This window comes from Kogia breviceps, chromosome 1 (assembly GCF_026419965.1).
Source record: "Kogia breviceps isolate mKogBre1 chromosome 1, mKogBre1 haplotype 1, whole genome shotgun sequence".
Lineage (NCBI taxonomy): Eukaryota > Metazoa > Chordata > Mammalia > Artiodactyla > Physeteridae > Kogia > Kogia breviceps.
This window is the reverse complement of record NC_081310.1, coordinates 21,021,680-21,048,705: the sequence shown is the minus strand read 5'-3', so window position 1 is coordinate 21,048,705 and position 27,026 is coordinate 21,021,680. Positions and strand designations below refer to the sequence as shown.

General features: G+C 47.7%; 1 protein-coding gene across 1 annotated transcript in view; it reads left to right on the top strand.

Moving 5' to 3' along the window:
- Nucleotides 1–5,102: 5,102 nt before the first annotated feature.
- The window catches only part of CAPN8 (calpain 8), a 69,589-nt gene continuing 47,665 nt past the window's right edge, over nucleotides 5,103–27,026 (top strand). The window contains 3 exon segments of the mRNA XM_059053970.1: nucleotides 5,103–5,108; nucleotides 6,349–6,654; nucleotides 13,009–13,078. Of these exon segments, the coding sequence (XP_058909953.1) occupies nucleotides 5,103–5,108; nucleotides 6,349–6,654; nucleotides 13,009–13,078 (382 nt within the window).

The window sequence follows — 27,026 nt, the reverse complement described above, 5'->3', positions numbered from 1 at the left end:
TAGGCTCACGAGCTTCAGTAGTTGTGGCACACGGGCTCAGTAGTTGTGGCTCGCGAGCTCTAGAGCTCAGGCTCAGTAGTTGTGGCGCATAGGTTTAGTTGCTCCACGGCACGTGGGATCTTCCCGGACCAGGGATCAAACCCACATCCCCTGCATTGGCAGATGGATTCTTAACCACTGCACCACCAGGGAAGACCTTAAATATGTTTCTTATTAAAAACCTAATTTGCCTTACAAAAAAAATCTTTGAGTGAAATTGAGAGTCCAAAAATAAGATATGTTTGTGCTCTAGTATGTCACCAAGCACCCTGGAGGGCAGACGGCCCCGGTTAGAGAGACACTTCTGGCTTCCGAGACTGCTGTCAAAGTGGGCTCTGACAGCCTGAGAGTAGTGCATCCTTCAAACAGAGAGACACAGGGAGGGGCTGCTGGCAGGTGACGCTCATCAGAGCCCAGGTGCATAGAATGGTGACAGGCTCCAAGCGGTATGGACAGAGCATGGACTTCATGGGTACAGCAGCTAATCCCTTAAACTGGTCAATGACATAGGACTCATGTGGCCTGGCTCCAAAAGGGGAGCTGGGCCAGTTAGATTTTCTCTTGGGAAACTGGACTGGGAAACACAGAAGGAATGATTTGCTAGTTAGTGGTGGGTGTTTCACTTACTTGACAAGTCAAGAGAGAGAGGTGGAGCTGGAGAGGACATGATGGGCCGTGGGAAACTCAGAGTTGTACTGGAGCAAAAATGATGAGCAGTCCAAGGAGGCCAGCTGATAGCCAGACAGAATTAGATGGTTGACCAGAACAGAGGCTTGCGAACAGGAGAGCAGTGGTGGAAGGAGCCACAAGTCCTGATACCGAGGCTGGGGGAGCTATGAGTATCCAACATTCAGCAGAATTCAGCTTCTGATCTCAGAAAGGCTGGTACCATCAAGACTCTGGTTCTTAGATTTCCTGTTCTCAGGTGTCCATAACCGTGTTTAATCCAGCTTTCCACCTATTCTATGCCTGCACCTGCACCTGTACCTGCACAGCCGAACATGACTGGAATAAAGAATACAATCAAGCTGTCACGGTTTAAAAATATGCTCACAAATTCTTTGATACTCCTCCCTTTAAGAGGTGGAGGCTAATTCCCTCCTCTTACGAGTGGGCTGGACTGGGCTTCCCTGCTGGCGCAGTGGTTAAGAATCCACCTGCCAGTGCAAAGGACACGGGTTCAAGCCCTGGTCCAGGAAGATCCCACATGCCGCGGAGCAACTCAGCCCACGTGCCACACAACTACTGCAGCCCGTGCTCCTAGAGCCCGTGCTCCACAGCAAGAGAAGTCACCACAATGAGAAGCCCACGCAGCGCGATGAAGAATAGCCCCCGCTCACCGCAACTAGAGAAAAGCCCGCGTGCAGCAACGAAAACCCAAGGCAGCCAAAACTAAAAATAAATAAATGAATTAATTTAAAAAAATACTGAACAACAACAACAAAATAAATAAACAAAATCAGAAGACTTAGGGTCAGGTTTGCCATGTGAGTAACTTTGGGTTAGCCTGACAGTACAATCTACCCATAGACTTGTTGTGACCCTCTAATGGGTCATGGACTTGAAAGTGCTACCTCTATTCAAAGGTAAGTTTTTTTCTTTTCCGGTACGCGGGCCTCTCACTGTTGTGGCCTCTCGCGTTGCGGAGCGCAGGCTCCGGACGCGCAGGCGCAGCGGCCATGGCTCACGGGCCCAGCCGCTCCGCGGCATGTGGGATCCTCCCGGACCCGGGCCCGAACCCGTGTGCCTTGCGGACTCACAACCACTGCGCCACCAGGGAAGCCCCAAATGTAAGTTTTTACATTAGTCACACTGGGTCCGCAGGATCTGGGTTGGCCACTGGGGGGCAGTCTCAGCTAGTCTCCTAGCTGGGCGTGAGCGGATCCGCCCTTTCCTGCCAGGGATGAGAGACTAGGGTGGTGTGCGATCCCACAGACCTGGAGAGGGATGAGCCCACACATCTGGCCTTCCCAGCCTTCTGTTTTCTCGGGGCTGGTTAGATAAGGTTCAGTCTTACAGCTCTGGCACTCTTTGGAGTGATGGGATACTTCCTGTCCTGGGCAGACAGTGAACCCGTCTTTTACTTAGAGACGACTAATGAACGCGTGGATCACAGCAGGCCATCTTCTCTGTAATACTATTTTCTTTCATTTAAAATTTTAATTGAGGTATAATTCACATAATCAAAACTCACCATTTTAAAGTATACAATTCTGTGATTTTTTTCATTATATTCACTATGTTGTACAACCATCACTGCTTATCTAATTCCAGAAAATTTCCATCACCCCGATAAGAAACCTCATACCTTTTCATAGTCAGTCCCGGTTGCTCTGTCTGCTCAGTTTCCAGCAACCAGTAATCTACTCTGTCTCTGTGGACTTGCCTATTCTGGATATCTCATATAACTAGAAGCATACAGCTTGTGGCCTTTTGTGACTGGCTTCTTTCACTTAGCATAATATTTTCAAGGGTCATCCATGTTGTAGCATATGTCAGTATTTCATTCCTTTTTATGGCTGAATAATATTCAGTTGCATGGCTATACTGCATTTTGTTGGTCTATTCACGTGTTGACGGACACTGGCCTGTTTCCACTTTTTGGCAACTGTGAATAATGTCTTAAGAGCATCGGAGTAGACGTTTTTGTGTGGACTTAAGTTTTCAAGTCTGTTTCAATTCCCTGGAGTGGAATGTTACTAGAAGTTACTCTGTCACTCTGTGTTTAGCATTTTGAGGAACTGCCAAACTATTTTCCAAAGTGCCTGTATATTTTCCATTCCCACCAGCAATGTACGAGAACTCTGTAATCCTCTTGACACTGGATTCACCCCATGCTTGCCTTAGAATTCTGAAATGGGAAGGCCCAGGAGAGAGACTGAAGTTAAGGTTCTGCATGACAAAGAGCTTTGCAGACTTTGTCTGAAAAGCACCCTTGGGCTTTGGGGTGATTTGTCTTCCTTGCTGAGGGCACGGTGCAGCCTTGTCCTTCTGGCCGAGAGGAGCCGCTGTGGATAAGCTGAGTGCTCTGTCTGAGCTGCACTCACCAACGCTGTTTGCCAAGAAGGGTTCTTACTAATCGGTGCCGACAGGTGTGTTTCTGCCCGGCCTCATCGGCCTCTCTTGTGGATCCTGGGCTCCCTGGGTGGAGCTGGCAGTGGCTCTTGTGGGGTGTCTGAGCTGTGAGGCTGGGGAGATGTCTGTCCAGGTTGACAGGGCCAGCGGGAGCCCGGCTGGGTAACGGGAAGACGTCGGCTGTCAGCTCAGGTGGGGCTGGTGAGCAGAGACGGCTCCTGGCTCGGGAAATGAGGGTTCTGTTCCCAGCAGCTCAGACCTGTCTGCCTAGATGAGGATGAATTTGTTCACGCAGCATCTGGACGTGACAAGGGGGGTGATTTAGGCAGGTGGGGTGGGAAAGAGATTGCTCGCCCCAAAGGACACCCTTATGGAGAAGGAAAATTACCAGCTGTGCTTACTCTGTGATTAGATGGAGAAGGGTTTGTTCATTTCAGTCAGTCTAAAGGGAGTGTTTCCGGGAGGCTCGGGGAGACACGGAAGCAGGGAAAACAATCCCATGAGATCCCTGCCTGAAGATGCTGGGTCCACTATACCTGGTATGTATCTATCCAACCACTGGGCGTCTTATACCTGTGAGTGTTTATTCATTCAGCAAATATTTATTCAGTCCCTACTATGCTCCAGGAGCTTTCCAGGCTCCAGCGATACAGTGATGAGCAAAACAAACGCAGTTGTCCTCAAGGAGATCAGAGCCTGGTGGGTGGAGGGGCATTCATTACATGATGCTGGCGGGGCATCGCAGGCTGCTGTGAGAGCGTATGGGAGGGGGATGGCTTTGCATGGGGGGGGGTCCAGGAAGACTTCCCTGGGGCATTGGGGGTCTGAAGGCAGAGCGGGGGTGGGGAGATGGCATTTCCGGGGGAGGGCACAGCAGGAGCAAAGTCCTCAAGTGGGACAGAGTACGCGACATTCGAGGACCTGAAAGAGGCCAGGAGGTGGAGAGCAGAGAGGGAGGAGGGGCATGGGAGAGGGGCGGGGAGCCAGCAAAGGGCCAGTCTGCTGAGGGTCTTGTAGGCGTGCAGGCCCTCCCTCCCCCTTGTTCTCCTAAGAGCAATGGACAGCCGCTGGGGGGCTTTAGTCTTGGAAAGGACATGGTTGGATTTGTGCTTGAAATGACTGCTCTGAGTAGAGAAAGGTTGGTCAAGGATGTCGATCACAAGCTCCAGATAATTAGGCAGTAGATTCAAAAGTAAAAATAAATATGTCCTTTCCTTTCCCACACAGAGTTGCTAGATTTCTCCTGGAATCCAGTGTGTTTGAAAGGATTCTGTGTTGACTGAATGGAGGAATTATGGTTCTGGTTTTAAAGGAGGATGGGGCACCCAGATGAGAGCAGGGTCAACTTTGGGAGCTGGTGAAAATGTAACCATGAACTTTGGATGAGCTTACTAGTGGAAGGAGACATTGAATCAAGGGAAAAATGGTGCTGAAGAAACACAGGGGGGGCTCCCAGAGGGACCAGGGCCATAGTCAAGTCTTTCTGATGCTACCTTGAGCCTCTGAAGGTCATTTTGGCCTTGAATTTCTGGAGAAACCATGTTTTATCCTGGACATGTGGGGAACAGACCCCTTCTTTCTGCTTGCCAAGACCTGCCCATCTGGTGAAGTCCTTTACTCACAGACCGTTGCTGACTTAGAAGGTTGGAACCAGGGCCCTCAGGGGTCAGCTTGTTCAGCGCTTCCCAGAGCGTGGACCCTGGACCCCTGCGTCTGGCATCGTCTCTGGGATAGCATTTTAAAAACTGCAGACTTCTGGGTCCTACCCCACACGCACCGAAGCAGAACCTTTTGGGGGTGGGGAAGCAGTGGTAAGAATCAGCATTTTGAGCGAGTGGTTCACGGGATTCTCACACATACTGGATTCCTTTCCTGAGGCTGCTGGAACCAGTTACCATGATCCTGGTGGCTCAAGACAACCCAGATATGCTCTCTCACAGTTTTGGAGGGCAGAAGTCTAAAATCAGTTTCCTTGGGCTGAAACCAAGATGTCGGCAAGGCCATACTCCCTCCAAAGTCTCTGGGGGAGGATTCGTTCCTTGCCTCTGCCCGTTTCTGGTGGCTGCTGGCATTCCTTGGCCTGTGGCAGCATCACTCCAGTCTATGCCTCTGCGGATACATTGCCTTCTCCTTTTTTGTCTGTTGTCAAATCTCCCTTTGCCTCTGTCTCATGAGGACACTTGTGATTGCATTTAGGGCTACAATAATCTCCCCATGTCAAGATCCTTAACTTAATCACCACTGCAGAGATCGTTTTTCCAAATAAGGTATGTACTATTCACAGGTTCCAGAGTTTGGGACTCAGCATCTTTGGAGGACCATTTTTTCAGCCACTCCCCCTCCCAGTTTCAAAAATCACTGATGTTCCACATCCTTAGGGTAAACCAGGCCTCGGAAATTGGAACCCTGAGAAAAGCGATTAATGCAAGGTCCCAGAGCCCATTTCCCTTCTGCGATTAGAACCCACAACTCTTATTCCCCAGGCCTTCTCTTTCTGGTCCTGGTTCCTAGGAATAACGATGGCTGGCACTTCCTGAGTGCTTCTTATGTACTATTCTAAGCAAATTCCGTGTACTATCTCATCACCCTTCCAAAGAACCCTATAAGGTAGGGCCTCCTATTACCTTTCATTTTACAGGTGAGAAAATTAAGGGGATGAGAGGTTAACTAACTCGCCCAAGGTGACAGAGCTCATTGCTGGTGCTGTGGGGATAGATACCCAGGCAAAGGCCAAACCCTTCACTTGTAGGAGGGACGCCTTCGCTTGGGGTTACCCTGATCCACTCCATGAATCACCCTTCTCTGATATTTTTGTCCTTCTAGCCAATATGGGACTAAACTTTCCTGGAAGGAAAGGAGACCCCTTTAACCCCTTACCCTCCTGCTGAGAACCAATTCCTTGGAAAATACTGGCCTCGAGCTGCCCCCACGGGCCTTCTCGTCTCCGCTGATGGGACCAATGGGAAGCAAGCGGGTCTTGCAAAGAGCTGGGGATGGGTGGCTGTGATCCTAATGGATTTCTTAGGCTAATGGCCTGGGAGGGGCCCTGGAAGTTTCCCAGCCTCCCAATTGTCTGCTGAAAGCAGAAGGGGAGGGTGGGGCCGATTCATTTGCACCTTGGGTACAGATTGGCTCCTGTCTGTGACTCACTTCCCGCTGGAACAGGGCCTCAGGTGAAATGTTTACCTGCTCCTCCTCCCCTTCACACTGCCTTATAGCTCCCACCCCCCCCAGTGGGGCAGATCTCTGACAGCACAGAGCATCTCTGCCCTTCTGTCTACCCCACGGAGCCCTCGACCCGCGGCAGCGCTGGCGGCTAGAGTATCCAAGCAGCAGGCGGCAGCTGAAGGTCTTGGCTCCAACCAGAAAGCCGTGAAGTACTTGGGCCAGAACTTTGAGACCCTGAGGCAGAAGTGCTTGGACTCAGGGGTCCTGTTTAAGGATCCAGAGCTCCCAGCATGCCCATCAGCCTTGGGCTACAAGGATCTTGGACCATGCGCCCCCCCCCAAACTCAAGGCATTGTTTGGAAGCGGCCCACGGTAAGGAGATGGGTTTGCTGTTGAGTGTCAGGATGGAGGGCCCTTGCTTCTGGTCAGAAGTAGCTGAGGGAGAAGTTATGGTTCTTGACCCTATGTTCCTGTATCCCGTATTTCAGCCTACCCCCATCCCTCTACTTTAAAAAACATCTTTTCAGAGGTGATCAGGTATAGAGGGAAGAGCATGCACTGGCTTGGGAACCAGACACGTTAGATTTGAATCCTGCCTCTGACTGTGTGGTCCTGGACAGACAATCGCTGTGGTCCTCAGTTTTTTCATCTGTAAAATGGTGCTACTGGCATCTTATTTTTCAGTGTTGGTACAAGGACTGGAGATAAAGGTCAGAGCACTGTGCCTGGCACGTAACAGGCACAGAAGGCGTGGCAGCTATTGCGTAGGACCCCTGGGCCAGTGCAAGATGGAAAAAAACCAATGCTAGAAGTAATCCGTCCTGGGGTACATTGTGACGTCGTTGCTGAAGTGTGCAGGGCTGTGAATTGTCATTGTTCTATTGGGGCTAGGGAGTGGAGAGGCGGGGCTGGGGGGTCTGTGAATACAGATGGGAGTGAGGGACTCTGGGATGCTGTCACTGATACTCCCCCCCCCACCCCACCAAATCTCAAGGGCAAGGGATGTAGAACCATCCCCCCAAAACCTGGGCCCATGACCTACTGCTCTGTGACCCTTGTCAGTGATTTAACCTCAAGGATAGGAGCCCCCCACACAGAGTGGTTGTGAGAATTGAGATGATCCTTTGAAGCGCTCTGCTCAGTGCCTGGCCCACAAATCTCTTATATAAGAGAACACGCTTTGTGACCCTTGGCCAGGGGGCCGTTTGTCTTCTAGACCGTGATGGGAAAATCAAGCCATGGTCCTTATTTTCTTGGCAATGGTTGAAGAGGGAGGATAAGGAGAGAATAACTCCTTGGATGTGGTCAAAATCACCCTTTAACTCCAGCTGTCTCTACCCCTTCTCTTTTCATCCTATCGATGTTACACAACAGTTACCACCTCTGAGCATAACTCCTTTGCCCCACTTCCCTCCAGACACCCATAGCCACCTTCCATGACCCTCTGGAACCTATGTGGGTGCTCTGGGCTGTTGGCAAAATCAAGGTTGGGAGCCATGGTTTTGTATTCTAATATCAAGAGCTGGCAGCCCCATTCATTTCAACAGGCAGTTTTTTTAGGCCTCTGTTTCGGGCCAGGCATTGGCTCTGCCCTGTTTGGAAAGGTGGTCGGGGAGAAACTGAGGAACGAGCAGGGGTCTCGGCTCTGAGGGAGATTGTGGGGAGGCAGACACGTGAACAAAGGACTGACATCCCGGGCAGAAGGAAGGAAGTGCTAACAGAGGCATAAACCGCGGGCATGGCGATGTGGGATGTTAGGACTGAATGAGGGAAAGAATTCGAGGAGCAGAATGCATTCGAGTGGAATTGAAGGACCCCAAGGAGCTTGGGGGAGGGGAGATGGATATGGGGGGGAAGGGAGAAGATTTCACTCTGTGTCCAAAGTCAGATATCTTTAGCCTTTGCCTAGTTTTTCTCTTGCCTTTGAAATCCTTAAAGCCCTCACCTCCTCAACCACATTTCACGTTCTCCCCCAACCTGTGTCTTTACCTGGTCTCACCGTCCACGTAAACATGGTCATTTCGGGCTGGAATTTTGATTTGTACCTGTCAACAAAATGCTATAAAAGCCAGACCATGAGGTAGTAGAACCTGATTCATGTGGAACTGAAGTACCCCCATTACTGGGAGTTTTCAGGTGAATAAAATAAAAGCTTGTTAGAATGCACCCTCTCCACCCCCAAGCATCAGTGAAGGATTCTCACTCAGCTGCTTTTGTCCAGGCTGTGCTCACACATCACACGATACATTATAGGACCCAGTTTTATCCTCTAAGATCTTACAGATTATTGAATAGACTCCTGAGTTTGTAATGACCCTGATTCTATCTCTATTGCGGATGTGCCTTGGAATCTGGGAAAACTCAGCCTGTTCCTAAATTCTTCATGTCTTTCTTCCCTTGAAGTCTCTCAGGGGCCTGCCGGAAGGTTGGGGTGTCCGGAAATGAGGTGCACCAATGAGTTCATTTGCTCTTCTTTCCTCCCCTTCCCTTCCCTCCCCCTCCCACTCCCTTCCTTCCTTCCTTCCTCCCTCTCTTTCTTCTTTTTTTCTTAAATTGTGGTAAAATACACACAACGTATAATTTACCATCTTAGCCATTTTTAAGTGTATAATTTCAGTAACAGTAATTTGTTGTGCAATTATCACCACCACCCATCTCCAGAACTTTTTCATCTTGCAGAACGGAAACTCTGCACTCGTTAACTCCACATCCTTCCTTCCATTTTACTTCTGGCTTTAGGGGTTTCACTACTCTAGGTACCTCATATATAAGTGAAATCATGCAGTATTTGTCCTTTTATGACTGGCTGATTTCACTTAGCATAATGTCCTTGAGATGCATACATGTTGTAGCATGTGACAGCACGTCCTTCGTTTTCAAGGCTGGACAGTATTCTGTTGTATGCATATCTCACATTTTATTTATCCATTCATCCATCAATAGACACTTGGGTTGCTTGCATCTCTTGGCCATTGTGGATCATGCTTCTGTGAATATAGGTGGGCAAATAGCTCTGTGAGACCCTGCTTTCAATTGTTTTGGGTTTACATCCAGAAGCAGAATTTCTGGATCATATGGTAATTTACTTTTGATTTTTTTAAACATCTTTATTGGAGTATAATTGCTTTACAATGGTTTATTAGTTTCTGCTTTACAATAAAGTGAATCAGTTACACATATACATATGAGATACATACATATCTTCTCCCTCTTGCGTCTCCCTCCCTCCCACCCTCCCTATCCCACCCGTCTAGGTGGTCACAAACCACCCAGCTGATCTCCCTATGCTGTGCGGCTGCTTCCCACTAGCTATCCACCCTACGTTTGGTAGTGTATATATGTCCATGCCACTCTCTCACTTCGTCACAGCTTACCCTTCCCCCTCCCCATATCCTCAAGTCCATGCTCTAGTAGGTCTGTGTTTTATTCCTGTCCTACCCCTAGGCTCTTCATGACATTTTTTTTTGCTTAGATTCCATATGTATGTGTTAGCATATGGTATTTGTTTTTCTCCTTCTGACTTACTTCACTCTGTATGACAGACTCTAGGTCCATCCACCTCACTACAAATAACTCAATTTCTTTTCTTTTTATGGCTGAGTAATATTCCATTGTATATATGTGCCACATCTTCTTTATCCATTCCTCTGTTGATGGACACTTAGGTTGCTTCCATGTCCTGGCTATTGTGAATAGTGCTGCAATGAACATTATGGTACATGACTCTTTTTGAATTATGGTTTTTTCAGGGTATATGCCCAGTAGTGGGATTGCTGTCTCGTATGATAGTTCTATTTGTAGTTTTTTAAGGAAACTCCATACTGTTCTCTATAGTGGCTGTATCAATTTACATTCCCACCAACAGTGCAAGAGTGTTCCCTTTTCTCTACCCCCTCTCCAGCATTTATTGTTTCTAGATTTTTTGATGATGGCCATTCTGACCAGTGTGAGATAATATCTCATTGTAGTTTTGATTTGCATTTCTCTGATGATTAATGCTGTTGAGCATTCTTTCATGTGTTTGTTGGCAATGTGTATATCTTCTTTGGAGAAATGTCTGTTCAGGTCTTGTGCCCATTTTTGGATTGGGTTGTTTGTTTTTTTGTTATTGAGCTGCATGAGCTGCTTGTAAATCTTGGAGATTAATCCTTTGTCAGTTGCTTCATTTGCAAATATTTTCTCCCATTCTGAGGGTTGTCTTTTGGTCTAGTTTATAGTTTCCTTTGCTGTGATGGAAAAAGATATTCCATGCAAATTGAAATCAGAAGAAAGCTGGAGTAGCAATTCTCATATCAGACAAAATAGACTTTAAAATAAAGACTATTACAAGAGACAAAAAAGGACACTACCTAATGATCAAGGGATCGATTCAAGAAGAAGATATAACAATTGTAAATATTTATGCACCCAACATAGGAGCACCTCAATACATAAGGCAAATACTAACAGCCATCAAAGGAGAAATCAACAGTAACACAATCATAGTAGGGGACTTTAACACACCACTTTCACCAATGGACAGATCATCCAAAATGAAAATAAATAAGGAAACACAAGCTTTAAATGATACACTAAACAAGATGGACTTAATTGATATTTATAGGACATTCCATCCAAAAACAACAGAATACACATTTTTCTCAAGTGCTCATGGAACATTCCCCAGGATAGATCATATCTTGGGTCACAAATCTAGCCTTGGTAAATTTAAGAAAATTGAAATCGTATCAAGTATCTCTTCCGACCACAACGCTATGAGCATATTCTATAGTTAGTAGTTGAAACCACGGGTCTGGATGATGTCACCCAGGGAGAAGTTTTCGGGTATGTTACTGCTCTATGTAATGGGGTCATGCGGAGGACTGAGGACCCAGCCCAGGGGTTCCCTGATCCTGGGGAGGAGGAGAGCAGGGGAACCCTTACAGGAGATTGACAAGGAGTAGAGAGGTGAGAAAGTCAAGAGCAAGTAAGGACACAGAAGCCAAGAGAGGAGGGTTTCAGAAGGAGGGAATAGGCCACAGTATCAAGGGTGAAGAGCAGTGAGATTCAGGGGAACAAAGCTCTTTCCGTGATTGCTGGTGACTCAGGTGAGAAGAGTTTCATGAAGCCGTTGGAGATCGGAGCCAGGTTTCAGTAGACTGATGGATGCATGGGAGATGAGGAACAGGATACTTTTTTTTTTCCAGTCACTAGACCGCTAGGGAATTCCAACAGGAGACTCTTTTAAGAAGGTTTTAACAAGAGAGATTCTGCTAAACCTCTGTTCAACGTGCTCCCTGCCCTTCCTTCTCCATGAAGCAACTTTTTCCTTCTTCTTTTTTTTTTTTTTTTTTTTTGCAGTACGCAGGCCTCTCACTGTTGTGGCCTCTCCCATTGCGGAGCACAGGCTGCGGACGCGCAGGCTCAGCGGCCACGGCTCACGGGCCCAGCCGCTCCGCGGCATGTGGGATCTTCCCAGAACGGGGCACGAACCCATGTCCCCTGCATCGGCAGGCGGATTCTCAACCACTGCGCCACCAGGGAAGCCCTTTCCTTCTTTTTTAAAAAACAAACTACATTCAACATTTTTGTCTCTCCATTTTTATTTATTCAATTTTTAAGTCTCTCCACCTTTTGTCTGCCGAGAGAGGATGTCTGGAGACGGGGAGCTCTCAAGCACCTGGGCTTAGAATTTGCAGCTGTCCACTTTTAGAACCCTTAGTCTGACTCATGTCACTTCTCTCTTTAAATTGCCACTAGAGATGACAAGAGATTGAAACAAACGAACATACAAACAAACAGAACTAAGTCCCGTCGTTGGAGGGCTGACTAAATAACTCATGATACTTAGAATGAAATGATAAAGCTCTATATGTGCTAAGGAAAGATGTACAAGATAAAAAATGGATATATATGTAAGTGTGCTTTTAAATCAAAAGACGGTTTCTGGAAGGATACATAAGAAATGTTAACAGCAACGAATGTGAAGTAGAAGGAATTTTTTTTTGTTTTACAGCATTATTTACTGTTAGATTTCTTTTTACCCATATGCACATATTTTTTTTAATAGAAAACAAGTTAATGAATTTTTTTAATATTTGGAAGAAAAAAAAAAAGCCAGTCCAAAGACACTGTCTTGGCCCATTTAGGTAGGAGCTAGCAGCTTTATACAAGGCTGTAGGGCTGCCACTTTGAGGTAGGTGAGCGGGGGTAGCATAGGTCAGAGGTGGGAATGGAGCTGAGTTCTCTCTGTATAGGACACTTCCTGACTCCTCCGTGTTTCCATCAGCACACGGGGTCATCACTGAGTCAAGTATTTAATGAGTGTCTACAGGGTGCAGGGCATTTTGTTAGAGTACTAAACATTAGCCTCATGCTCTCCCTGTACATAGGGGTGTTGTCTGAATGGGTGAGATCATAGTTCCTCATGTCATTATCTCCGCCTTTGCCTTTCTCCTACCCGCCCCCATACCCGCTTTCACACCCACACACCCACACAGTATGTATAGTGATAAAGAGCTGGCCCGTGGGCTCCAGCTCCTGCTCTGCCACCCCCGGCTGTGTGACTGTGGGCAGCTGTCCTGCCTTCTCTGGGCTTCCGCATCCTCAGCAATAAAATGCGGTATGTGCAGTAGATGTTCTCCTAGGTCTCTTCCCTGAATTTTGGGACTATCAAGTTCTTTCACGCTTGCTGCCACCATCACTGGGCATCTTGTGACTTGTGTTTTGTCCCCAATTTGCTTTCAGGAATTGTGTCCCAGCCCTCAGTTTATTGTTGGTGGAGCCACGCGTACAGACATTTGTCAGGGTATGCTAGGTGAGTAACTGGGGAGAGTCCTATGTGATTTGGGAGAGGGCAGGTGTGTATGTGTAATGAGTAACATCAGATCACCCTGTTAGAGTTGACCGACTATTTTATGTCTGTGACTTGTCCATATGGGTCTGTGTTTTGAGACCGCACTCTCCATTCCAGACTCCATTCTGGGTCTGGAGTGCTGGAACTGCATTCAGTTCCTCCTAACAGGAGATTTTCCGTATACGCTCATTTAACCCTTTTAGTGCTGGAGTCACGACCCAGAGTTATAGGCATGCAGTAAATAACCATGCTGCGCTGTGTTTTGAGAGTAGTTACCTTTAACTGGACGTAATTTGCCCTGTGGAATGGCCATGTCTATATAATTGTGGGCTGTCATAATAGATGCTCTTAGCATGAGTAAGAAAAGAAGAATCCCAGCTTTCCAGCCAAGCTTCTTTCCAGCCCGGAATCCTGGGATTAAGAACCTTCACTTCCCAACCTTTCATATTCCCTCCAAATCAGGCTCAGTTAAGTTGAGGAAATAATTTATTTTGTGAGTTCTAGCCTTAAGTGTTGGAAACACTTAAGTGTTCTCCTTGATAGCAGATTAGCACTGTTGATCTCACAAGCACTCCTGATCCCAGGGCATCACAGTTTCTTCATTGAGTGGGACAATACTGACGTTTCAGGGCCAACTTGGCTCTGAACGGAATTCGCTGGGCTTCCAAACGGCCAGCCAGTGACCGCTGCAGGAAATAGACCTGGAAACGAAGGCAGGAGGAGACAAATCCTATTTGCTGAAAATTAGCCAAACAAACAGAATCTCAGCATCCATGCGGCCCCGATCACGCTTTATTCTTCAGGAGATTTCCCCTCCATCTTTTTTCTCCTTGTTCCTCCCGTTCTCTTGAGCTTGTTGGAAACTTTCCTGATTTTGAATCACCGGCATTTATTTTAAATGCTTCCAATGTCCTCTCCTTTAACGAGTATAGCCGATATCCCCTCAGCCAGAGCTCATGGTGCTTGAGCACAGAGCAGTGAGAACGATTCGGGTACCACACAGATGTGTGCCCTCTTTCCTGAAAACCACGGTCTCCATGTCCTAAGCCTTTGTGTGAGGGCTCACACAGGGGTAGCGTTCTGACCTTTTCTGGCTCTGGATGAGGGTGCTGTGCCTTTTTACTTCCAGCTAGATATTTAACCTAATTTAGCACATGTCTCAGGGAAACACAACTTCTAATCTCTGCTTTTAACAGCTTCTTGTTGTAGATGTTTTGACTTTGGAAAAGGTATTTAATAAGTGTCTTTTAATTGATCAACTTGGATAGATCTTCCTTTGAATAATTTTAAGCTCAGAGAAAAGAAGGGTTCCCAAAAGAGTCCTGAGCGTTACCATGGTGAGCGTGCGCTGCTGATGGAGCCTGCAGCTAGAGGAGCAGTAAATGAACCCGATTCTCCCAATCCAACTCACATCAAAGGGAGGGGGCCACGCCGTGGAGGCCGCGCCGGGTTAGCCCTGCTGCAGTGGTGGCTTTTAATGAGCAGAGTGGAAAGGGGTTGTTGAGTCCAGTTTCCTGAAGGGTGTTTGGTACGGGGCCGGAGGGCCTGTGGACCAGATGGAGCCTCAACATGTATTGAAGTGGGTACCTGCACGCCAGGCCTGCAACTCAGCACCAGGGTGGTTGCCAGGAGCTGAGTGACAACAGCCTGTGCGGCCTGTGAGACTTGAGCTCGGTGGCGTTAACGATGGGTGGATCGTGGCGAGATTAAGAAGAAAACTTCCTGATCAGAGAACCAGGGGGTGTCATGCTGCACCTGTTGAATCAGGGCGTGACAGGGATTCATATTTGTTCAGTGCCTTTCAGGCTTCACACAGTCCAGCTCAGCGCAGTGAGGTCTATTCCAGGTTTAAAGCATCTTTGTTAGTATTTTTTATTTATTATTTTTAAAAAATTTTATTTATTTAATTTATTTATTTTGGGCTGTGTTGGGTCTTCGTTGCTGTGCGTGGGCTTTCTCTAGATGCCGCGAGCGGGGGCTACTCTTCATTGCGGTGCGCGGGCTTCTCATTGCGGTGGCTTCTCTTGTCGCGGAGCACGGGCTCTAGGTGCGCGGGCTTCAGTAGTTGTGGCTCGTGGGCTCCAGAGCGCAGGCTCAGTAGCTGTGGCGCATGGGCTCAGTTGCTCCGCGGCATGTGGGATCTTCCCGGACCAGGGCTCGAACCTGTGTCCCCTGCATCGGCAGACAGATTCTTAACCACTGCGCCACCAGGGAAGTCCTGTTATTATTTTTTAGCAGTTGATCTATATAATGAAAATGATGTCCTTTACACAGTTTTGTGTTACCGTGATTTTATTATTATTTTGAATACACACTGTTCAAAACTGAAAACAACTGAAAGGTCCCCCGTGAAGACTCAGCTTCCTGTCTGTCTCCATCTATTCCACTGCTTGCTGTCCTGGAACCTCTTTTTTCGTATCCTTTCAGTGTTTCTTTATGCAAATTCAAGCAAGTCTAAATACATATTCTAATTTGTATCCCCTTCTTGCCTTGAAGGCAGCATACTGTAAACATTGTTTAGCACCTTTCCATTATTTGTTATTATTTTACTAAATAAAATGTCTTGGAGCTCTTTCCATATCAGCGTACGAAAGGCTTCATTCCTTGGTAACCACTCAGAATATTGCAGTCCATTGTGCGAAGTACCAGTTGATTTAGCCTGTCTCCTACTGATGGACACGAGTTCTTTTCTCTCTTCAGCTATTATAAAAAATGGTGCAGTGAATGTCCTTCTCCGCAGTAGTGTGTGTGTGAGGGTTTTTTTTTTTTTTTTTTGTGTGTGTGTGTGTGTGTGTGTGTGTGTGTGAGGGTTTTTGTCAGCAGGTTTGAAGTGTGGCTGCTTCAGTCACCATGGAATATCTTTCCCTTCTATTTGACTCCCAGTGCTTAGTGGCCTCATATTCGGTCCCACTATCACCACTGTCTTATCTACTCTGAGGAGAGGGCCCAGGACAATCATTTACACTTTAGTGTGAATTTGAGTCAGTTCGGCTACCAGAGGATTTGTATATTGAACGTTATCTCCGGAGCATGAAAGAATTGTACCGTTACATCTTTAGTTACACCAACTCTCACTAACTTATTTCCTTTTGGTATGAATGCAGACAATGAAGCACAGTAATAGAAATCATGGATTATATTCATATTACATTACAGTTGTTGCAAATAATTCAAAATACCACATATTCATCATTACCTCATAATTATGGTGCTTATTAATCGCCACTCCAAAACTTTTATATAGAATGTTAATAAAGAAGCACGAACCTTACATATTTTGATAACTATTTCAATGTAATTGTATTTTTTTTTTTTTTTTTTTTTTTGCGGTATGCGGGCCTCTCACCGTTGTGGCCTCTCCCGTTGCGGAGCACAGGCTCCGGATGCGCAGGCTCAGCGGCCATGGCTCACGGGCTCAGCTGCTCCGCGGCATGTGGGATCTTCCCAGACCAGGGCACGAACCCGTGTCTCCCGCATCGGCAGGCGGACTCTCAACCACTGCGCCACCAGGGAAGCCCTGTAATTGTATTTTATATATACAATGTATTTCTCGCCAAGCCAGCCTTCATCCTCCCCATGTGAGCCCCTTGGCTCCCACCAGAGTCTGTGCTCATGTAGAGTCCAGGAGCTAACTTTCTCTGGAGACATTATTATAGGAAGAAAGACTGGGAAGTCTGCAATGCTAAACATTCAATTGCTCCAGATAATTCTTACTGTGTAATATGACTTTCTGTTGGGTGACTCAGTCTCGGCCTGAGGGCAGTGTGGTTTGTCTCCACACAAGTAATCAAATGGGTGTCTGTTGATGAAACAGTCCCCAGGCAAAATCCCTCCCTGGATCCCCAGGCCTGGAGCTCTTCACCCTGACACACTGAGGAGGGGTTCCCTGCAGCCGCAGCCTTACCACGCTCAGTCTTCCTGGCAGAGCCCACGCTCACCGGATCCAGCAAGGGCCACACACACAGCACCCCTCCAGTGTGAGGAGGTCTCAGGGCCACACCATAGTGAGAGGGGGTAAGTTGTTAAGTGTGGGGTTATACCCCTGTCGGGCACGTCTGCGGTGCCCATTTCCAGCGAAGGCTCATGGTTGGCGCATCACACAGGGAGCTGCAGGCGCCTCGCTGGCCCCTGGGCTGCCCGTCCCAGCACCGTCAGTCTCTCCTTTGCATGTTGGCCCATGCGTGTCCCTCTGAGGCCTCTGTGTCCATAGAAATAGATTCTGTCCCACCACGAAGTACGCGTTTCCCCAACCAGCTTAAAGAGAAAGGAGAAGTTATTGGCTCAGCCCGCTAGACCACGGAAAGGGAAGGGCAGTGCTGGCCTCAAGGAGCCTGGATCTAGGGATCTAGGTGTTCCTGGAGCCCCCTCTGTCTGTCCTGTCTCCTCTCCACCCTCTTCCCTGCCAGGAGGCTTCGCGCAGAAGGAGAGATGACCACTAGGGTCCCAGACTTCAACGTGGTGGTATCGCAAACCACCTTTGATTTTACAAATCTCAGAAAAAGTCTCTGACCTGGTGGTTGGGATCTTTGCCCACTCCTTGGGTTCAGTTATTTCAGCCAGAGGGGTGAGGTACTATTTGATTGGCTCAGCTTGGGTCATGGGCTTGCTCTTCTGACTGCCAGCCTCCCCCCAAACCACAGGGGGGGGGGTTCTCCAAAAGAAGGGGGCAGTGTGCAGTGGGCCGACAGAATGGAGAAAGTGTACCTCAATATGCCAGTGGGGTGGGTGGCAGGGACCAGGTCTGGCCAGACTGTGCCCTCCCCGCCCCAGGTCACCTCTGCTCTTTGGACTCACTGGTCCTGCCATCTTCTCCCTGCCCCTGAATCCATCACCCTGCAGTGCTCCAGGGCGTGTCCCTCCCTGAAGGCTGCTCTTCTCTTTCTCTGGATCTGTGCTACCAGCAGTGCCTAATTCAGCACCCCGAGTGCAAAGAGCCCCACAGGGAGACCTGGGTCTTCACGGTCTGCCTGTGGCCTCGCCACCTCAGTTTGCACAGCTGTATAGTGGGCATGTCATCAAACCCAGCCTGCCAGGTGGTTGTGATGAGTAGAGAGTTGACACAGCTCCTTGTCCTCCCGGAAGTGGACACCGTCATGGGCGGAAGTGGTTGTAATAACCCTGGGAGCCCTGCCTGTGTGCTCCATGGGACTGACTCTCTTCTGCACCTCCATAATCCACCGTGCCTGGGGTGTAGCAGGGCTCCGTGAATGTTTACTGGACTTCCGATCTGTTACCTAAACCTTTGCCTTGTATCATTATTTTTTTTTTTTTTTTTTTTTTTGCGGTACGCGGGCCTCTCACTGTTGTGGCCCCTCCCGTTGCGGAGCACAGGCTCCGGACGCGCAGGCGCAGCGGCCACGGCTCACGGGCTTAGTTGCTCCGCGGCACGTGGGATCTTCCCGGACCGGGGCTCGAACCCGTGTCTCGTGCATCGGCAGGCGGATTCTCAACCACTGCGCCACCAGGGAAGCCCTGTATCATTATTAAATCATGAAAACAGGGGTATCTTAAATCAGAGGCTACTTGGGTTTTTTCTTCCTTGGCCATCAGGCTGGATCAGGTATTTTGAATAAAAAAGTCCCATTCTGCGGACTCCCCTGATGGTCTAGAGGTTAGGACTCAGCACTTTCACTGCAGGGGTCACAGGTTCGATCCCCGGTTGGGGTATTAAGGTCCTGCAAGCCGGGAGGCACCGCCAAAGGAAAAAAAAGAAAAACAAATTCCCATCCTGAAGGTGACTACATGTCTTTATTTTTAAAGGATTTCAAAGTGCATGCAAATCAGCACATTGGCTTATCTATCCTCAGGTCACTGATACCCCTGGGAGGAACATAAAGGTGTTTGAAGGTGCTTGCTGGTCCTTGCCCAGGAAGGATGTCCCAGGGACAGACTAGGAATGACATTGTCCCAAGGCCCTGAGGTGGCTGTGAGTAAAGCAATGCAGGGAGACCCCTCCACCTCCTGCTCACTGGATCCTGTGGCCCCCTGGGGGGGGGTACTCTGCTCTGAGCCTCTGAGTCAGCCTGTCTCTCCCAGGCTCAGCAGGACCACACAGGTCCATCTCCCTTACCTTGGCATGTCCGCAGGCAGGGGAACACTGAGATGGGGTATCATTTATGCCTACGGTTGTGAAAATGCAACAGAACTCGATACATCTTTGGGCACCTTTTGCCACCTGCTGTTTTCAGGAATGAGAAGCAAGAGATTTTCTTCCTTAACAAATGAGGAACAGAGACTTGCAGAATTTAGCTAGAAATTAGAGTGCTTTCTGAATAACAAATGCTACAGTGTTTATCCAAGCTTTTGATCTAGTGATGTTTTTTTTTTTTCCCATGCAGAGCAAGGATTAGCCTTTGAAGGTTTCAGTGAGTATTGGGGTTTCTCTCTTTATCCTGCTGTTTCCCCCTCTTTGTCTTCTACTCTGTGTGTTTGTGCTTGTGTGTGCTTATCTCTTCCACCCTTCTTTCTCTAGTGACTTGGTGTTTTCTCCTCACCTTTATGGAATTGATGTCCTTTTCATCTTTGTTGTATTTATTGAGTAGAATTTTATATTCTGTATTTTGAAAAGGGAGTGATTGGACAGTTTCACTTGTCTCTATAGATAAACAAAGAGTGAACAACCACGCCTAAACCCAGGTGGCTTCTCTGATGCAGCCCTTGCATCCATTTCCCTCTGTCAGCCGCGCTCCCCCATGGAGAGGGGCCTGCTCTCCTGCAACAAGGGCCAAGTATGCATCGCCCTCAGGTGTCCGGACTTGTGTCAGAATCTTCACAAGCATTTTTCTAGATACCTTTTATCTGTAGCATTCTTCCAGGACTGGGGTGAGGTAAATCAATTTACTAGGACTGAATGGTTACTTTTAATGAGCAATTAGGGGAAGCTTCAGAGAACTCAAAGCAGCCAGACCCCCTCATTGATTCTGGAGAGTGCAGGGTCAGACTTCTGGGAGGCAGGAAAATGGCAGATGACAGTTCCTTGTGGCCCAGTCATAAGGGACATGGGGAAGTTTGCTTTTGTTAATACAGTCTTCTACTTTCAGTGATCCGCCCCTCCCCCTCTTTTAAAGTGTAAACATCTGAGAGTTATTTATTTATATATATGTATTTTGGCCATGCCATACTACATGCGGAATCTTAGTTCCCGTGAGCAGGGATCAAACCCATGCCCCCTGCAATGGAAGGGTGGAGTCTTAACCACTGGACCGCCTGGGAAGTCCCAGTGATTCCCTTTCTCTGTGGAATACCTTTCCCTTCTATTTGATTCTTAGTGCTTAGTGCCCTCATGTTTGGCTCCACTATCACCACTGTCCTATCTATGCTGAGGAAAGGGCCCAGAACAACCATTTACACTTTAGTATGAATTTAAATCGCTGTATTACAGGAGAATTTGTATAGAGAACATTATCTTAAGAGCACGAAAGAAGTATAGTGTTACATCTTTAGTTATACTAACCCTTACTAACTTATTTCCTTTTGGTATGAGCGCAGGCAATGAAGCACAGTAATAGAAATCACGGATATAATATAATCACGGATGTAATATTCATATTACATTACAGTTGTTGCAAATATCTCAAAATACCATTTATACTCATCATTACCTCATAATTATGCAGTTTATTAGGCCCTACCACAAATCTTTTATATAGAATGTTAATAAAGAAGCACCAACTTTACGACATCATAACCTTTTTTATTTTTTTTGCGGTATGCGGGCCTCTCACTGTTGTGGCCTCTCCCATTGCGGAGCACAGGCTCTGGACGCACAGGCTCAGCGGCCATGGCTCACGGGCCCAGCCGCTCTGCGGCATGTGGGACCTTCCCGGACCAGGGCACGAACCCATGTCCCCTGCATCGGCAGGCGGACCCCCAACCACTGCGCCACCAGGGAAGCCCCCTCGACATCATAATTTAAAAAACATATTTTGATAACTGTTTCAATATACTTTTTGTAGTCCTATTTTTTTATTTTATGCATTTAGGAACATTACGCTGAGATCAGCTCTTGACTTCACTAAACTGCCAAAGGGTGCAGGCACAGGAAAGATTAAGAACCCCCACATTACAAGAATGTTAGGCTGCTTCTCCCAGGGGGAGATTTCTTTCTGCAGCAAGGGAATTTTATCAGTAATCTTCAGTTTTACTAAGAGATGTCCTGACTACCCCTCACTTCCTAAGACAGATGTAAACAATGCAGGCCAGCCCCTGAGTCCCCAGGGAGACAAACTCTTGCCCTTGAGGTTACTAACCTGGTAAGGAGATGGTGAGCAGTGCCAGGCCAGTGAGGGAAGCGCTCTCTGAGCTCCCTCTTGGCTGAGCAGCCTGAAGTTTGGGTCTGAAAACCAAGTTCCAGAGCGTGGCTGATTCCTACTCAGAAGAGTGCTGGCCGAAATACTTGGGTCCTCTATTTTTAGAGGACAGTCATTTTAATGTAGTCCACAGACCCAATAGGATCCCCACTGTTTGGGCCCGACCCCATGCCTCCATGCCTGACAGCTCAGGGCACTCGCCTCAGCTTAGCTTCCCACTTTGCAGACACCAGGGCCCAGGGACGATTCCTCCCTTAGGGACAGGCTGTGAGTCTTGGGCTCCTCCAGCCCTCTCTGACTTCTTAGGGGCACACCGCCACCCCCGCCTAACGTGGCTGTTTAAAGGGCATCATTACAGGAGACCAGGGCCAGCTGCAGACAGTGCAGTCGATGGAGCACTGCGGATGCAGCCTCCGGGTCCCCAAGGCCGCGGAGAGCCTGTGTGTGCCGGGTGCTGGGGCTCCTCCCGGAGAGATCAGAGCCAAGGTGGAGACTGGTTGGTGCAGGAACAGGAAGCATGAGGCTACAGGCTGTGCTTGGGCCTCCGTGAAACTTGGTTCCGCCTGGGGCGTTTACTAGAAGCTCTCACGGGAGCATTCCAGGCTGTGGTTCACCGGCTGCCCCTTCAGTTCCCACCACTCACATTACAGAAGCGTGGGTCCTCCCTTTCCCTCCCTCTCTTAGCCACAGAAGGCTGGTCCTCCCGGAAGCAAATCCGTGCCACCTACTCACTGGTGGAAGGACAGATGCTTCCTTTGTTCTAAGAGGCTACACTGATTTGAGGAACTGAAACAGCAGAGTCTCCGTTGCACCAGCTGAGGCCATTTTGCAAGCCCTTCCCAGAGGCCCCTTTCTTTCAGGGGCTTTCTCTTGGCCTTGTCAGTTCCTGTCCCCTCCCTCTTGCCCTCTCAGCTCTTGCCCTTTTGCCTGCTCCTCTAGGCCAGGAGCGGGTAACAGCAGAGACTAGTGGGACTGTAGACTGTAGCAAACTAGAGAGCCGGCCCTGCCCGTGGGGGAAGCCATCCCCCAGCTTGAACTGGATGTTACCGTAAAGAGCTGGGAGGTCCGTCCCGACCGCTTGACCTCTCATAGCAGCCCCCTACTCTTACTACCCCAACCTTGCTTTCCTTTCCTTCATGGCATTTACCACCACCTGGCACAGGGATTTATTTATAGTTTGTCTTTCCCACTAGAATGGAAACTCTATAACATCAAGGCTTTTTTTCTCCCACTGTTGTATCCTTAGGGCCTGGAATAATACTTGGCACAGAGTAGATGCTCAATAAGTATTTGTAGATTGAATAGATAGAGGAATTTTGGCCAGATTTTGTAGTGTTTGTTTGTTTGTTTTTTTGTGGTACGCGGGCCTCTCAGTGTTGTGGCCTCTCCCGTCGCGGAGCACAGGCTCTGGACGCACAGGCTCAGCGGCCATGGCTCACGGGCCCAGCCGCTCCGCGGCACGTGGGATCTTCCCGGACCGGGGCACGAACCGGCGTCCCCTGCATCGGCAGGTGGACTCTCAACCACTGCGCCACCAGGGAAGCCCTGTTTTTGTAGTTTTTAAGAGAAGCCAGAAATCTGGTTGTTTATGTGAAACCTCCCAATTCAAACTATGCAGGCCAGCCCTGCACAAGCCAGAGAGAATAGATCAGGAAACCAATTGTGACGGGTTTATCCCCTTCACTCTACACCAAGGCCCTGCTGGGCTTCAGTTATGGCTCTGACCCTTTGGACTTTCTGCATTCTGATCGGCTTTCACCCCTTCTGAGCTTCTTGAACTGCTGCTAGCCGTCCTTACTTTGGTCTTTGGAGAAATGCTGTTCTTTTGTAGATGAGCCCCAGGCACACCTACACTGGCTGCTGGTGGAAATTGCTTTCTCTGTGGTTGCCTGCCACCCACCTGGCCAGGGTCCCCTCTGCCCCTCCCCCTAAGAGCTTTGATTCCTTTCTGTCTTCTTTTGCATCTTTTTGCTCTTAGGCACTGTACTCAGGATATTTCCCCAGCCTAAAAATACATTGTTTTCTGTTCACAACACCCCACTGGGCTCCCGGGCATTTTATTGATATATCTGAGCTCACTTCACCTCATGTCTTAGTATGTGTGAGGCTGGAAGGCTGTCCTCATCCTGCCATGGAGACTCTCCATTAGGCTGCGTTTCATGTTTGTCACATTTTGAGGATCCACACGTACATTTGGAAGCCTCAGAATCCCAGCACCGATTTGGAGGTGCCACACCATTTACCATTGTTTTTAGAGGTGGGAGTTTGACAAGCTGTATATTCTGCCTCAGCAAAAACAGTTAAGACCGCTTTTTACCTCATCATGTATGTTTCAGCCTTGGCCAGAGCTAATGATGAAACTTAGTGAATAAAAAAGAATCTTTTTATTTCTTTCTCCATTAGAACCTGGTCTCTAGCATTTGTCTTATTTTTGAATCCAAAAGGTATCATAATTAAACTCAGTGAGCAAGCTACTTCCTGGAAACTGGCTCTAAGATGTACTTACATAAGACCCCAAACGTATTTACTTACTGATTTTTTTCCCTCCAGTGTATCAATTCCATTGTTATAGTCTACCAAGAAATTTCCCCCTCTAAATAGCATTAAAGTTATGATTTAAAGTAGGGGGTAAGGATAGCAAGTCCTCAAGCAGTTTCACACCATCAAGCCTTATTCCTTTAACAATGGCAGAAATTAGATGAGAATTGGCTTGGTGGGCTCCGTGAACAACTAGAAAGAAATTCTGAAATAATTGAAATAAATTCCCTCAACTGTCAAGAGTTTTCTTTTTTTCCTTTTCCTCCCCACTGATAACTTAGAAGGTAAAGCAAGATGGCCTCTGGTTCAAAAGATGACCCACCAACCTTTCCCATTTTTTCCTCTTTTTTGAAGTACATTAACTCTCTGGGATGTTCCAAGCTCCTGGAAGCTGAAGACTCCCCCAGCCTAAAATTGTCCTCGGCCAAATGCTGCGATGGGTTCTAGCTGCCCTCTGCACCAGGCCCTGCTGTCAGGTGCGAGGGCCGCCTTCTGGGTAGCCACGGGAACCAGGAGTGGAGACGAGAGCCGACCTATGTGGGGGCACAGAGGTGGATTATTTAGTGTGCTTTATTATATGTAGTGCAGCTTGAAAGGAGTGATTTTGAAGATATAAAAATTGTAGTAGCCATAAGGAGTCACACCGCCATTGTTCAGAAGAATACTGGTAGGATTTGGGGCTCATCTTTGAAAATGTATTGGTGACACTCCTCCCGGGGTGTCTCCAGTATCCCACCTGCTGCTGAGAGCTCCTGGACATTCGAAATGCTAGGGATTGATGTGCTCTGGGATCTTGCTTCTAGAACAATGGTAGCTTGCTCTAATGCAATCATAAAATGAAGAAGATATTCTAGTAAGGTGTGATAGATTCTTTTTTATTTTATTTTTTTTTGCGGTACGCGGGCCTCTCACTGTTGTGGCCTCTCCTGTTGCGTAGCACAGGCTCCAGACGCGCAGGCTCAGCGGCCATGGCTCATGGGCCCAGCCGCTCCGCGGCACATGGGATCTTCCCGGACCGGGACATGAATCTGTGTCCCCTGCATTGGCAGGCGGACTCTCAACCACTGCGCCACCAGGGAAGCCCTAGATTCTTAATTTACAGATATAGGAGGAGGTGGGGATCACATGGCAGATTCAGGGATGGTTGGCAGTGGGTTAATTCCAAGAGATGTGTGTCTTAACAGACATTTGAATTTGTCAGAATCAGGAAGAACTTTCACAGCTCATTCCTTCATTTTACAAATATTTATTAAAGTGTCTTCTTTGAACAAACTGGCACTGTATCTCCTCTCCCAGTAAAGAGGGTTCCAGGCAGCAGAGGGAATATGAACAAAGGTCTTGCAGCTAGAAAGAGCGGGGCACCGGGGAGGACTCACAGGGAGGTGGCAGGGCTGCAGCACAAAGGCAGCAGGGGTGCAGAGGCTGGGGGTGGAAAGCGGGGAGCCTCCAGACTGGGCAGGGCCGTGATGCTGGGGGAAGAATTCGGGACTTTAGTCCTGGGCTCTGGGGCAGCATGGAAGCTTGTCAGTAAGGGCAAGTTCAGCCAGACATGCGGTAGTGGGGAGAGTGCAAATGCCCTGTGGCAGACAACTGCAAGATGAGGAACCCTCATTATCTGGGGATCGTATTGGAGGAAGGCCACATTTTTTAGTAAACAGTTTCTGCAAAGGTTTGGTTAATATACAATTTTGAAAAATGGTACAAAAAAATTCTGAAAAAAAAATTTTCTTAAATCTCACAATGCTCACGTAATAATTGCAGCTTTGTGCTAGATCTTAGAACAAGGAATGAATCAATTGTTTACTTTTTTTTCCCATTTTACTGAGCTTCACTTTATTGCACTTTGAAGATACTGCTTTTTTTTTTCTCTTTTACAATTGAAGGTTTGTGGCAACCCTGTGTCGAGCAAGTCTATTGGCTCCATTTTTGCAATAGCATTTGCTCACTTCGTGTCTCTATGTCACGTTTTGGTAATTCTTGCAATATTTCAAAATTTTCATTATTATTATACTTGTCATGGTGATCTGTGATCACTGTCTTTTTTTTATTGGAGTCTAGTTGATTTACAATGTTGTATTAGTTTCTGCTGTACAACCAAGTGAATCAGTTATCCATATACATGTATCAACTCTTTCTTTAGCTTCTTTCCCCATATAGGTCATTACAGAGTATTGAGTAGAGTTCCCTGTGCTATACGGTAGGTACTTACTAGTTCTCTATTTTATATATGGTAGTGTGTGTATGTCAGTCCCAATCTCCCAACTTATCCCTCCCCCCTTACCTCCTGGTAGCCATAAGTTTGTTTTCTACATCTGTAACTCTATTTCTGTTTTGTAGATAAGTTCATTTGTACCCTTTTTTTTAGACTCCACGTGGAAGAGATGTCATATGATACTTGTATTTCTCTGTCTGACTTACTTCGCTCAGTATGACAATCTCTAGGTCCATCCAATTGTTGACTTTTGAGGGGTGTGTTTTTTTCTGCAAAAATGACGGGACAGCACGATGTGGCACCCTCCACTTCTCCCTTGACTTCCAAAGCAGAATCATGGCAATGTTCAAGGCTTCCCCGCTTTCCCCAAGGTCCGTTTTCAAACCTTTGATGTTCACACCGTTCCCTTGAAGTGCCCAGCGTGCCTGGAGCCCGGTCTGTCTTCTCTTCCTCAGCTGTCACTGCTGTCACTCTGCCAGGTTCTCCTCCAGTACTGGCTTGGGAGCAGGTCTCCAACGTCACTTTCATCAACTTCGTGAAATCCTGCAAATTTAGCCAAATGTCCCGTGTCCCTTTGCGACCCCTTTGCATGGCATTTGCATGTGAGAGTGGCCTGATGGGTAGGGACAGTTACTAGTGTTAAGTGAGGAGGATGCTGAAATGCAAATGCGTGAATATTTTCACATCATGGCAAGTTTGTTTCTTTCTGCAGCCCCCTAATTACAGCTCCTAGATAATGAATGTTGGGGGAAAGATGGTCCGTTATAGTCCTAGTGGGAGAGAAAGCAGTGGTAAGGGCGTTAGAGAGGAGAAGCTGGACTTGGGCGCTATATAGGAATAAAGTCAAAAG